Source organism: Ictidomys tridecemlineatus, chromosome 2, assembly GCF_052094955.1.
Source record: "Ictidomys tridecemlineatus isolate mIctTri1 chromosome 2, mIctTri1.hap1, whole genome shotgun sequence".
In the NCBI taxonomy this organism is placed as follows: Eukaryota; Metazoa; Chordata; class Mammalia; order Rodentia; family Sciuridae; genus Ictidomys; species Ictidomys tridecemlineatus.
Window position 1 is genome coordinate 42,991,105 of NC_135478.1, and position 13,118 is coordinate 43,004,222.

General features: G+C 32.7%; 1 protein-coding gene across 13 annotated transcripts in view; it reads left to right on the plus strand.

The window, feature by feature from the left end:
* Ankrd28 (ankyrin repeat domain 28) overlaps window positions 1–13,118 on the plus strand; it is a 179,703-nt gene that overhangs the window by 34,614 nt on the left and 131,971 nt on the right. For 6 of the 13 annotated variants that reach the window (XM_078038325.1, XM_013361729.4, XM_078038331.1 and 3 more), the window contains one exon: window positions 3,852–3,924. The exons of 6 other annotated variants lie outside the window; for them this stretch is intronic. In XM_078038325.1, coding sequence (XP_077894451.1) covers window positions 3,907–3,924 — 18 coding nt within the window. In that variant the 5' untranslated portion in view covers window positions 3,852–3,906. Of the gene's footprint in view, window positions 1–3,095; window positions 3,113–3,851; window positions 3,925–13,118 lie in introns of all 13 variants that reach the window. One more of the 13 variants, XM_078038326.1, reaches the window with a different exon arrangement.

Sequence of the window (13,118 nt, forward strand, 5' to 3'; positions counted from 1 at the left end):
ATTTTGAACACATTTTGTTAAATACCATAGTATTTCCAGGTTGGGTCTTTTGTTGTTTTGTTTTTGTTTTTTTGGTGTTATTGTGAATAGTATCATTATTACAAGTGATACTTTAAATTTTTATTTCTAGTTCATTAATAGTATGTAGAAATAAAAATTATAACCTATAAGTTTGCTAAATTTATTTATTTACTTGTAGGAACTTTTATGTAGATTCCATGGAATTTTCTTCAGAGACTCTCATGTTGTTTACAGTTTTATACTTTACTTTCTAAATTATTGGTCTTTTATTTCTTATTATAGCTGTATTACAGTTCTAGATCTTCTATGAGCGGTAAGAGAGAAGAACATCCCTGCCATGTTTCCCATCTTAGGCTGAAATCAGTCAGTACTTTCCTGGTACTTTCATTATATTTTTTAAGTATGTAAATCTCAGTTTAGTGATCACTTGGCAAAGGAATTCTGTTGAAAGGATTTTTTTTCAGTTGCTTACCAATTTCCTGATATCATTTGTTGACTAGTATATCTCATGATTTCTAATATACTTGTATGCATGTATGTATTTCTCCTTCTTACAGACATGTATACATAGGACTTCTATGAAGGTACTTATTACACTGCTTTGTAGTTTTACCTTTTACATTTACATCTTCCTGAGTAGATTGGATGGGCTTTTAATGGGAGTAAGTAGTGGTACCTACTTTCTGGGAATTTATGTTATAAATATTTTGTATTAGTTTGGATTGTGTGAAACTGATGATATTAGTTTATAACCTACAAGAATCTTGTTTCTAGTTGGGACAAAAAAACAAAACCAAAAAAAAAAAGTACTTCTGCCAAGAAGGTAGAATCATTAGTATGTGAAATGTTCATTCATGAGAAAATGCTTGTCACTTGTCACATGTTTAAGCAAAATCATAGAGTTGTGTATACTGATGTGAATGAGATACAACCCCTCCTTGCTTTGAATGTTCACTCTGAGAAAGTCTGGGCTTTTACAGCCTTAGGATATGTTTAATTCTGTGATAAATCTATTATGTACAACTTTAATCTCGGTTTGAATTCATTTGTGATCCTAGCCTCTTGACATTTACTTTGGCAGTAATTATATAAATTACTGAGGAGTGAGGCATACTTTGCTTTGTGATAATTTTGTGTGAGAAGATTATCTGCATACTTTTTTAACTTAAATATTTTAGTTGAAGGGCACCAAACATTTTTTCTTCTGAAATAATTCAGTATTTCAACAGAAAACTATTAAGGAAGTCATAATAGGGGGAAAAAACTGTTGTATTTCCTTAATCTAATTTTTTTCATGTGTGCTTGGTATTTTTTTCATTGTAAATTATAGATGGAGGGCTGGTGTTTTACTACCCCATATTTCAAATCAGGACCAAAGACGTGAAGATTTTGTGTAAGCTTCATGAAGCCAGAAGAAATTTCTCCAGTTCAATGTTATAATCCTTGCACTTAGCAAAAAAGTAGTTATTAACAAACAGTTGTTGAATAAGTATTTGTGACGGTAGGATGCTAAGCTAGCTAGCTGCCTTTGGTTAAAGGGAGAAAAATGTAATTTTTACAAAAGAATTTTTACAAAAAGTTTAGTACAGAGGAAAAAGTCATTGAATTTACATGCTGTTTGATAAATGTCAAGAGTTCCATAATATTTGAGGTAATTAAATTTTATTGGTAAATGCTATTGTACAAGAAGGCTGATCAGAAATTTGCCCATGGGATTTCAGCTTAACTATTAATATAAGATTAAAATGTAATTGTGAAAACCTATAAAGTCCCCTTTTGCATTTGAAATTCTTGTATAAAATATGGAACTCCGGCAATATTTTGCCTTTGTGTTGCTAATAATGCAATAAATAGAGAGGAAATTTATTTTATATTTGCCACCACCAAATGGCACTAATTATATTACCTGGTGTATCACATACTGTAGAGCATATACTAAAAATAATATTCATGTGATTTTTTTCCATAAACTTAATTTGCTCATAAATAATTTTGACAAAAGAGAAATAACATATTTTAGTATGTTTAGAACTAAAGCTAACCTTCTTTCTCCAGAGTGAATAGAATGGTTTCTACTTATTTTGGAAAAGTATGGGAGGGCATTAGCAGATAATTACTATGATGAAGTTGATTAAAAACTCATGGTTCTTCCGGACTAATAACTGTGATTGGAAGCCTCTTTTTTGTTTATTTTTAAATAGAGAATTTAATTCTGACATTTGTTCTTTTCAGGTCATTGCACCTGAAAATTAAGGCTTCATAATTATTTAAGGCCTCATTTTATTTATTTGAAAATAAGCTTCAGTCTGGCATGGTGGTGCATGCCTGTAATCTCAGTGGAGGCAGGAGGTTCGTGAGTTCAAAGCCAGTCTCAGCAAAAGTAAGGCACTAAGCAACTCAGTGAGACCCTGTCTCTAAATAAGATACAAAGAAAGGCTGGGGATGTGGGTCAGTGGCTGAGTGCCCCTGAGTTCAATCCCCAGTAAAAAGAAAACAAGCTTCACTAAAATTAGCTGGTATGAAATTTACTTTTATTCTGGGATAGTTATTGTATAAAATATGTTATTCTTAGAAAAATTATTCATTATATATTTGCTTAAATATTTTTTAGTTGTACTTGGACACAATACCTTTATTTTTATGTGGTGCTGAGGATCAATCCCAGTGCCTCATACATGCTAGGTAAGCCCATATATATATATATATATATATTTTAAAGCAACCCAAATATTTAATCTTAGGAAATAAATTGGTTATGTACAATAAGCTATTACTTTTTTTAGGGAGGTGGTAGTGATTAAACTCAGGGGTGCTTTACCACTGAGCTATATGCCCAGCCTTTTTTTTTTTTTTTTTTTTTTTGAGACAGAGTCTCACTAAGTTGCCGAGGCTGGCCTCAAACTTGTGATTCTCCTGTCTCAACCTCCATAGTTGCTGGGCTTACAGGCATGTGCCACCATGTTTTAGTAAGCTATTACTTTTTTAAAAAATATATATATTTTTTAGTTGTAGATGGACAATAATATCTTTATTTTTATTTGTTTATTTTTACGTGGTGCTGGCACTGAACCCAGGGCTTCACACTTGCGAGGCAAGTACTCTACCACTGAGCTATAACCCTAGTCCAGTAAGCTATTATTTTTTAATAGAACTTTATGTAATAGTCATTCAGAGTGTTATAAAGGAATATTTAAGGACATGAGTAAAATTCACATTGTTGAGTGAAGACATCTGGGGAAAAGCCCGTTACTAAATAATAAATTATCCTAGAATTTTAAAAAAGAATATACATAGAAACTACCAGTGTTTATCTGTGGGAGATGATATTGTGATTTATTAAATTTATGTATTTCTAAAATGAATGTTTTACATTTTGAGAACTTTAAAAATTGAATATTTTATTATACTTCATAGGCAGTTTCTTAGGTTGACATCCCATGGATAAATATACAGTTGTTAATTAGTAAGAAGTTGCATGTATTATTGAATACATTTAAATAGGTTTTTGTGTGTATGTGTTTTTAAGAATTTTGAGGACAATTTGTTAAGAATTTTAAGAAATTCACCTTTATAGTCTCTTCTGGGAATCCAATAAAGATTGTTTTATGTATAGAGAAAGCCTTTTTTTTTTTTTTAAGTTATACACAGAATAGTAATTTTCTTTCTTGATAAAAGGATAAAGCTAAATTTCTGAATTAGTAAAATGCAAAGTAAATTTTAAGTATTATGTAAAAATTCAGGGTTTTTAAAAGATAGTAGTTATTTGTAACATAGCCCTTCATTTCTAGCGTCAGCATATTCTTGCTTTTGATATCTGTTTTCTGCCACAGGCCTGTGATTGGAATTGAAACAATACAACTACTGCTTCTACCAGAGGAAAATAGTATGGGAATTCCTTTTATGGTAGGTTATTTTCTAGTAGTCTCTGAAGTAATACAGGCAGATCTTTGTATTTCATTAGTGTGTTGCTATTTATGCCTCCTCACAAGGTAAACTCATACCTAACTATATGTGAATAAATACTTAGTATCAGGCAAAATCCTTTGTTGAAGATATTTTATGTGTAATAGTGAGCCCAGTGGTAGTAGAAGACTTACTGATATATAGCAATTTTTAAATTCAAATTCTATTTTCAGTGGAGGAGGTTTATAAAGCTGATATTTCTTTGTTGTGGCTTGGAGAATAAAATGTTAAATAGCTGAAAATAATGAATGGTATTAAGACTAGTTGATTAGTTTTATTTTGTCTTGAAAAACTAATAAGTTGCTAAATGTTTTCATCCTTTTATCCTATGAGGTTAAAGTTCATTCTCTCGCATGTTAAATGTTCCGTGGTGCACACACTTTATCAGTCATTTAGTAATCATTGGAGGACCTTGATGATCTGAATGACCTGTGTATTTTTATGAAAGTAGTTTTAAACTCTAGAGATGTTAGTCTGAGGGCACTAGTAAAGACATCATATGTTGTTTGATAGCTTGGGTATCATTTGTTAAGCTTCTCATTTGAAATTGAAACATATTCAAAGATTTATAGAATATGAAAGAAGGAATTATGGCCCAGTAATTGGTTTCTCACATCATTACAAAGCTGTAGTCCTTTAAATTTAAGAATCTTATAATTGCCAAACAGTAATACCATTTAATATTAAATAGACTTAAAGCAAAATTTTTTTTTTGAAAATCACCTTTACTGGTTTTTGTTATAATTTATTCTTTGTTGTATTAAACTTTTTGTTTTTAAGAAGAGGTGATTAGAAAGCTTTTATGTTGAAGATGGAGAGATTTTATCCATCTATTGTAGGAGAGTATGAGATTATTAGGAACATTAAATTGTAGTAATTATGATCACATTCAAGATTTGTATTAAAAATTCTAATGTCTGTATAACTGAATCTTCCTTACCTTTGTTCAAAAAGGCTTAGATTAACTACCACATGACCACATTTGTTTGTTTGGTTTGGTTTAGTTTTTTTTTTTTTTTTTTTTTTGTAAGTTCATAGGATAAAACTAATTTTTATTACCTGGGGTGGCTGTTGGGTTTCTAGAAATCTATTGAAAATTTCTCTCCTAGCACACTTTATTTTCTATAGAAACCATTTTACAGCCTCTGTCTTAATAAAGGCTTTGGATGAATCTTGTAATGGCCCTTTCCTAAAACTGGCATTTGAGTCATGGGTGGACAAGACAGAAAACCAAGCAACCTGTAAAACTTTCAATAGTAGGGATGATATTTGATTGGAAAAATAGTAACAAATAGAAAGCACCATCAGTTTCATATAGCCCATTTTTCCTTTACTGATAATGTGCTTTGAAGACCATTTAGAGTCCTGAGATGTAATTGCTTTTTCTGTCATCTGTGTATACACATTGCAGTTACCATCTTTTACCACTTGATGGTGCTTTTGCATTGGTTTTTGTAAACTAAACTTTCTTAAAGGGAATGAAAGGACGACCAAGAGAAGGTAGTGGGGAGGGTGGATAAAACGACAGCATGTGTGCATATATGGAAATGTCACAGTGAAGCCTGTTAATCTGTACATTTAGTATGATTGAATACTTATGATTTTAAAACAAATTTCAGAAATCATCATGCAATTAAGATTGTGGTTATATGCAGATAAGCAAATTTAACTAGTAAAATAATCAGCACATGTTATAATATGCAAGTTAAATGTATGTACTTTAAAAAAAACACTTGTATATGAAGTGACTAAGAGCTATATCTGACTATTTTCTAATATAATCTTTGATCTCTCCTTTAAATATTTTAGATGTTTCAATTTTTTAGGCAGTATTATTTTTTTTGTGCTTGGTGTCAAACTCAGGGTGTTCACATGTGAAACAAGCACCCTATTGTGAGTTAAATAGGTAATACTAAATGTCATATAATAAGACCACCATTTTTAAAATATGTGATGTTAAAAAACCCAATTAGCTCTGGTTTTGAAAACTGTCCTTGATGATTGATCATTTGTCTTTTTCTCCTAACCAGTAGCCATTCAAACTCCTTCATTGAAGCCTTGTTTTTCACAGATATTATATTCAAATTCTGCATTTTAAGCTACCAAATGACTTTTTGCCAATCATTCTGTTTGAATGAGTTGAATACTTAGATGTGTGTAGAATTCATTTGAGTTGTAACAAGACTATGGAGATTTTCAATTCAGGGAAGAAACAAAGTTATGAAAATAAGCATCTTAAGTTACCCTTCTTATAGTCTGCTCTTCACTAGCTATATTTGATAGCTTTTCAGGAATGGTTTTATTTTATTTTATTTTTTTGCTTGCAGTACTAGGTATGGAACCCAGGGGTGTTCTGCTGCTGAATTATATCCCCAACCCTTTTCTTTTTTGAGACTGGTCTTCCTAAGTTACTGAGGCTGACCTAGAACTTGAGATCCTCCTGCCTCAGTATTCCAAGTCGTTGGGATTGTAGTCATGTGCTATTGTGTCTGGCTTGAGAAAGCTTAAAGGCCCAACAGCCTTGGTTTGCCTTTAAGGTTCACAGGAGCTTTGGGTTAAATAACTTTGGCTTTATCAGTTTGCTTCATAGCAGTAATTCTTAATATAGGCAGTGTTTTAAGTTTTGGTAGAGATGGTAGAATGAGACGGACAAATGGTGAGACTCTGCATCCTGTAAAACCATAGAAATGAAAAGTTGTGCTCCATTTGTGTACAGTGAAATTAAATACATTATGCAATCATGTATAACTAATTTTTAAGAAAGTTTTGATAGTAGGCACTTTTGTCATTTAACCCTTCGAGGCTGTATTTTTCTTGCCCATAAGTGATTAAGTTTAGCAAATAAGAATCATGATTAAGAACTAAAATTTCTTAGGAAAAAAACTAAATATGTGGACATATGAATGATAGAATAAATTACCCATAATCTTGATGCTAGCATAACTGATCTATGGTTGCTTTTAAAAAAAACTTTGCAGTGCGGTGGCACACACCTGTAAAATCAGGTGGCAGGAGGCCGATACAGGAGGATCAAAAGCGTTCAAGCCAGTCTCAGCAACTTAGAAGGCCCTGAGCAACTTAGTGAGATCCTTTCTTCATTACTTTGGATGGGGGTTGCTGGGGATTGAACTCAGGGCCTTGTGCATGTGAGGCAAGCACTCTACCAACAGAGCTATATCCCCAGCTCTAGTGAGACCCTTTCTCAAAAAATAAAAAGGTCTGGGGTTGTGGCTCAGTGGTTGAGAGCCCCTGGGTTCAATTTCTGGTACCAACAACAACAAACAAACCAGAAAACATTTTTAATTATTTAACATAATTAAGATTATTTTGTATACAGAAGTATGATCTCATGTTTTTAGAAACCTTTTTAAAAAGTGGTTTCTAGGCGCTGAGGGTGTGTAGTTCAGTGGTAGAGTGCTTGCCTAGCACATTAGACCCTGAGGTTCAGTTGCCAGCACTGCAAAAAAAATTTTTTTGTTTTATTTCTAAATATAATATGTGATTCCATTGTAAGAGTATATATTATATTTTAAATCATTATTTTATTGGTCAACATTTAGGTTGTCATTTAAATCTTGATTTATGGGCTGGGGATGTGTCTCAGTGGCAGAGAGCATTTGTCTGGTATGTAAGAGATCTTGGGTTCGATCTTCAGCACAGCATATAAATAAATAAGTAAAATAGAAGATCCATTGACAACTAAAAAATATTTAAAAAAATAAATCTTGATTTGTATATTTTAATAAGAAATTTTTTTCTTATATCTTTTTTTGTTTTTTTGCAAAAATTAAAAATAAGTGGGCTGAGGTTGTAGCTTAGTGGTAGAGCACTTGTGAAGCACTGGGTTTAATCCTCCACATCACATAAAAATACACAAATAAATAAAAGGTATTGTGCATCTACAACTAAAAATACATGTAAAAAAGTTAAAAAGATAAGATTAAAATATAACCACTAGCTTAATGTCTGACAGATTTATTGATGCTATTTATAGTTGTCCACAGTTTATTTCCCCCTAGAAAAGTCCCAGTTTACTCCTTTCATTATCTTTCATGGGCCTTTTGTAAGAATTTATGGAATAGCTTACGTAAAGCCTTCTTTGCTGTTAGCGTCACCTTATTTTATGTCACGATACTGTTTCCACAGTAATTTCTTCACTGTACAAGTTTGATTATGTCATTTTTTTACTTAAAATCTTTTAATGACATACCCTTTATTCTGAAGGGTATGAAGGGAGTGAAAATGTATGCTTTACTGTGGCATTCAAAACCCCTTTCCAATTTATTTCATTCAAATACCGTATCTTTTGTAGGTAAGGAGGTAGAAGGAGAGCAGAGAGAACAATTGCACAGTTGCAGAGAATGGTGTGTTATATTTGAATTGCAACAAGCACATGTATGTGAAACTTACAGGTATGGTAGTGGTGGAAGTCATTAGGATACTGCACTTTAATTGGCTAAATAAAGGCAGAGAAATAATGTAATCTCTATTTTAGAAAAGTAACTTGTGATACAGAGTATTGTTAATCAGCACCCTGGCTAAAAATAACAGGAATCTAATTCAAACTGGCTTAAATGTAAAAGGAATTTATTTATTGGTCAGGCAGTAGAGATAGGCAGGCAGAGGTAGATCCAGTACTTGATGATACCGGTATTCCCCTCTCTACTTCTATGGGCAATTTAACTTACATTTTTGTTACCCACAATACCAAGAGAAAAGAGTATTTTTCATGACAGCCTTGGCAGGAAAGTGAAGTCCTAAGGAAAACCTTGTCTGTTTTCAGTCATGGGCTCATTCCTAAAGTAGACATAACATGTGGATGAGTTTAGGTAGTATTCTCACCAGGCCTGGGTTTCTTGTGTGTCTGCAGACCAGAGGCATTCCTTAAAGGAAGGAATTCCACAAGGATGGATAGAAATAGGACAGTCAAGAGTTGGGGAGCCAGTTAAAAAGTAGTTATGATAGCGCAAAAGAACCGAAATGGGTGTGAAGTAGATCACTGTGAGTAAAGAGAGTTTAGGAAGATAATAAGTTAAATGCTTAAAACTTAGTGATTGGAAATAGGAGATAAATTAAAGGAAGTATACTGTGTGTTGGATTATAGTGTATATGATAATGCCATTACTATTAATCAACGTGGAAATTCAGAAAAAGAACACTTTGAAGGGAGTGAAATAGAGATGATAAGCTGAATTTTGGCATGAGATTTTCTAGAAGAAGATTGTAGATGAAAAGAAAGAAAAGCAGCTTTCTGAAAAGAACTGGTATTTTTGTTTGTTTGTTTATTTTTGTTGTTTTCAGATATACATGATAGTAGGGTGTATTTTGACATATTATACATACGTGAAGTGTAACCCATTCCAATTTGTATCCCATTCTTATGGCTGCACATCATTTGGAGTTACACTGTTCATGTATTCATATATGAGCATAGGAAAGTTATGTCCAATTTTTTCTACTATCTTTCCTGTTCCTCCTATTCACCTTCCCTTCATTCCCCTTTGTCTAATCCAGTGAACTTCTTGTACTTTCTTACCCTCCCTTATTGTGGATTAGCATCCACATATCAGAGAACATTTGGCCTTTGTTTTGGGGGGACTGGCTTAGGATAATATTCTCTACCCATTTGCCAGCAAATGCCATAATTCCATTCTTATTTATGGCTGAGTAATATTCCATGTGTATATATATCACATTAAGAACTAGTATTTTAAAAAATGGGTGATAAAAGAAAAACCAAGTGAATGGATCCAAAAAAGAAGGCTTAGAAAAATAGGTGAAAAAAAGAAAAAGCAGCAGGAAGAGATATTCAGTAGTGTAGAATAGTTGAATAATAATAATTTTGCAGTAGATTATCATTGGTAACCTTAGAGTAATTTTACTTGATTAGTTTGTAGGAAACCAGGTTATAATGGAATGACATTATTAAAAATGTAGTGATAGCTTGATAAGGAGGCAGAATTTTTTTCTGTAAGCCAAGAGAAAAGAACAGAGACAGCATTGAGGGCTGACTTTTTTTTTTTTTTTTTTTTTTTTTAAGAGAGAGAATTTTTAAATATTTACTTTTTAGTTTTCGGTGGACACACATCTTTATTTTATGTGGTGCTGAGGATCCAACCTAGCGCCCCGTTGCATGCCAGGCCAGCATGTTACCGCTTGAGCCACATCCCCAGCCCTGAGGGCTGATTTTTAAAATCCAAGTTGTTTGGAAAGAAATCAAAATTAACAAAGTAAGATCTATAAGAAGTTGGAAACTTTTTTTTGTATGTGGTGCTGGGGATTGAACTCAGGGCCTCATCCATGCTAGGGAAGCACTCTACCCTTTCCAGCCCAAGAAATTGAATCCTTTTTAAAATGAACTTTCTTTTCTTCCCTGCAAATGGGGAGACCATTTGCAGATTTGAGTATCCCTATCAATTCATTATTGGGGTTTGGTACTTGGCTAGTCCAAGAATTATTTTAAAAAATGACTGTTGAATAAATGAAAGAGCATGGGGGAAAATTGAAAATACAGGCATGTTTGGAGGTAAAACAGAAGGAATTTGCTGTCCTTTTTCTCTCTGAAGTTTAGAATGCCAAGAATTAATGTTATCTAAACTTAGCTTAAATGAGAATAGATGTGAAAGCAGTTTTAAACTAGAAAATATTAATACAAATGGAAGGGAGTAATACTTTTTTTTGTTTGTTTGTTTCTGGCACCTTAACTTTGAATGGGTCTTCAAATAGGTGATACTTGCTTCTCACCAATTTAAAAACTCTGCTTCTTTAACAGTGACTTATGTAACTTCTCTTAGTTGTGTGATGTGTAGAGACTGGTAAACCTGGATTCGTTTTCCCTACTTCTTAGCTTTGTGATTTCAGTATTTAATTTGTTTTGCTCAGATTTTGATCCATGAAAGTAGGATTAAAAACTACCTGACCCTCCCCACCACCAAAACAAAACTACTTTGCAGGCATGTTGTTACAAGTGCCTCCAACCATGGTAGCTATGGTTTATCTGGGATGTACCTTCCCCATGTGAGTACTCAATCCTTTTCTATCTTCAGATTTTAAAAAACATTAGGTCAAAGTAGTGTCTTACATTGAACCAGATTTTTATCTTCCTGTTTGTTATTTATAGATCCTAGTCTTCTCTTTAGAATTGTGGAATCTGGTATCTCTTTATTGTGACAATACTTAATATATTTCAAAGCTGACATATTTCACTGACTCCTTTCCCAGCAAACCTTGTTTAACTTTATTGGCTCTTATGAAATATATGGTTTCTAGATTTTACTGTCATTCTGGCTGCCTTCCTTGAATATCTTCTAGTCTCATTCATCACTCTAGATGGGGTCTGGCCAATGTCTAGTAATTAGTCTTGCTTTTCATAGAGGAGAAAAATAAGAATAATAAGAAACATTTGAAGATAAAATTTTCATTTTAGTAAGTCAAATTAAGGTGTAATTTTACTATTTCATGCTCTAAAGTATACTGTTTTTAATATTTGACATTTTACTTATTATGTAAGTGGCATTTATAAAATGATTTCCTTTAGTCTGTTTTAAGATGAAGTATGAATAAGTGATTTTTTCCCCTCTTAAAAATCTGCAGAGTCTTCAGAGTATCTTCCAGTGTTAATGTGTTGTGATTAGTTCATAATGGTGGAGAAATTAAGCCATTGGAAGAAAATGCTAAAGTTTTGTTTTTCTGATATATGACATGCTGTTTGTTACGACCAAGTACAGATGATCACTGGGGTGGACATTGTTAAATAGATAGTATGATGTTCAAAATGTTATCTATAAGGAAATGAGATCACCTAGATGACAGACAGCTATGATCCAGGTGAACTGGGGAGTAAGAAATGAAAAAAGGGTTACCTAATCAGGCGGCATATACTTAAAAAGAAGCAGTGTTTTTACAGGTAGATAGACAGGTAGCATTTTAAAATTAAAATGGAGGGCTAGGGGAATACTCATTCTTCTCCTTTCCTTCCTCCCAACATATACACATAGGCAGTCCCAAGATATAAAGAACAGTTAATGCTAGAAAAGTATGTGCTTAGGAAAATAGTAAGTTTCAGTTAAACCAAATGTGGAATGGGCTTTCTAGGAAAGCATAGATTTAAGAGTTATGTACAAGAACTTAAATAAGGTCTTATTCAATATTTAGGTGACTGTTTGTAGATTTAGGTCTTTAAAAGATAATTTTTTTCAAAAGAATAAAAAAAAATTTAACAAGTCAAACAGCACAAGTTAAGTTTTCTGGAATATAGCTAATATGCCAAAAAGTGAAGGAAAAAGGAGAAATATTTTAACAAGTATATAGTACTATAAATTAATGTTTTTTAAAATTTTTTTTTCATAATTTTATTACCTTATGAGGTAGTTTAAACACAGTCACTCATCATATCAGACTGGATTGAAGGCCAGTTTGAATTAGAGGTTTTCTTTGATCTCTTTTAAATTAAGAATAATGTTTAGCTAAGGTTTATGTGATTAGCAGCACCTTTAGCATTTGACTTGTGTTTTATCAAATCTAGGATAAATAAAATTTAAAATTTGGTTTTTAAGGGCTTGTGGGGTGGGTGTAGTTCAGTGGTAGAGTGCTTGCCTATGATGTATAAGACCCTGAAGCTCATTTGCCACCTATATTAGAGAAAACTTAGCCCCAATATTACAAATAATATAGGGTGTAAAATTATTTTAAAGAGGCAGAATTTTTGCCCTTTTTTTTTTAAGAGAGAGTGAGAGAGGAGAAAGAGAGAGAGAGAGTTTTTTTTTTTTTAATATTTATTTCTTAGTTCTCGGTGGACACAACATCTTTGTTGGTATGTGGTGCTGAGGATCGAACCCGGGCCGCACGCATGCCAGGCAAGCGCGCTACCGCTTGAGCCACATCCCCAGCCCCGAATTTTTGCTCTTCTTAAAAAAAAAATGAGACAAGATTTTTTTACAGTTCTTTCTGGTTTCTATAATGTGGTGACCCTGGGGTAAATTTATTATCAAGTTACTGCACTATAAAAGCTGAAGGGAGAAAATCTTTAATTTAAAAATAAGTTGCTATGGTTACCCAGTGTTTACCTTTATAAGCAATAATTATATGAGACATCCAAGAAGTTCTCCTGAGTGCAGAAAGATCAGTAGCTGAAG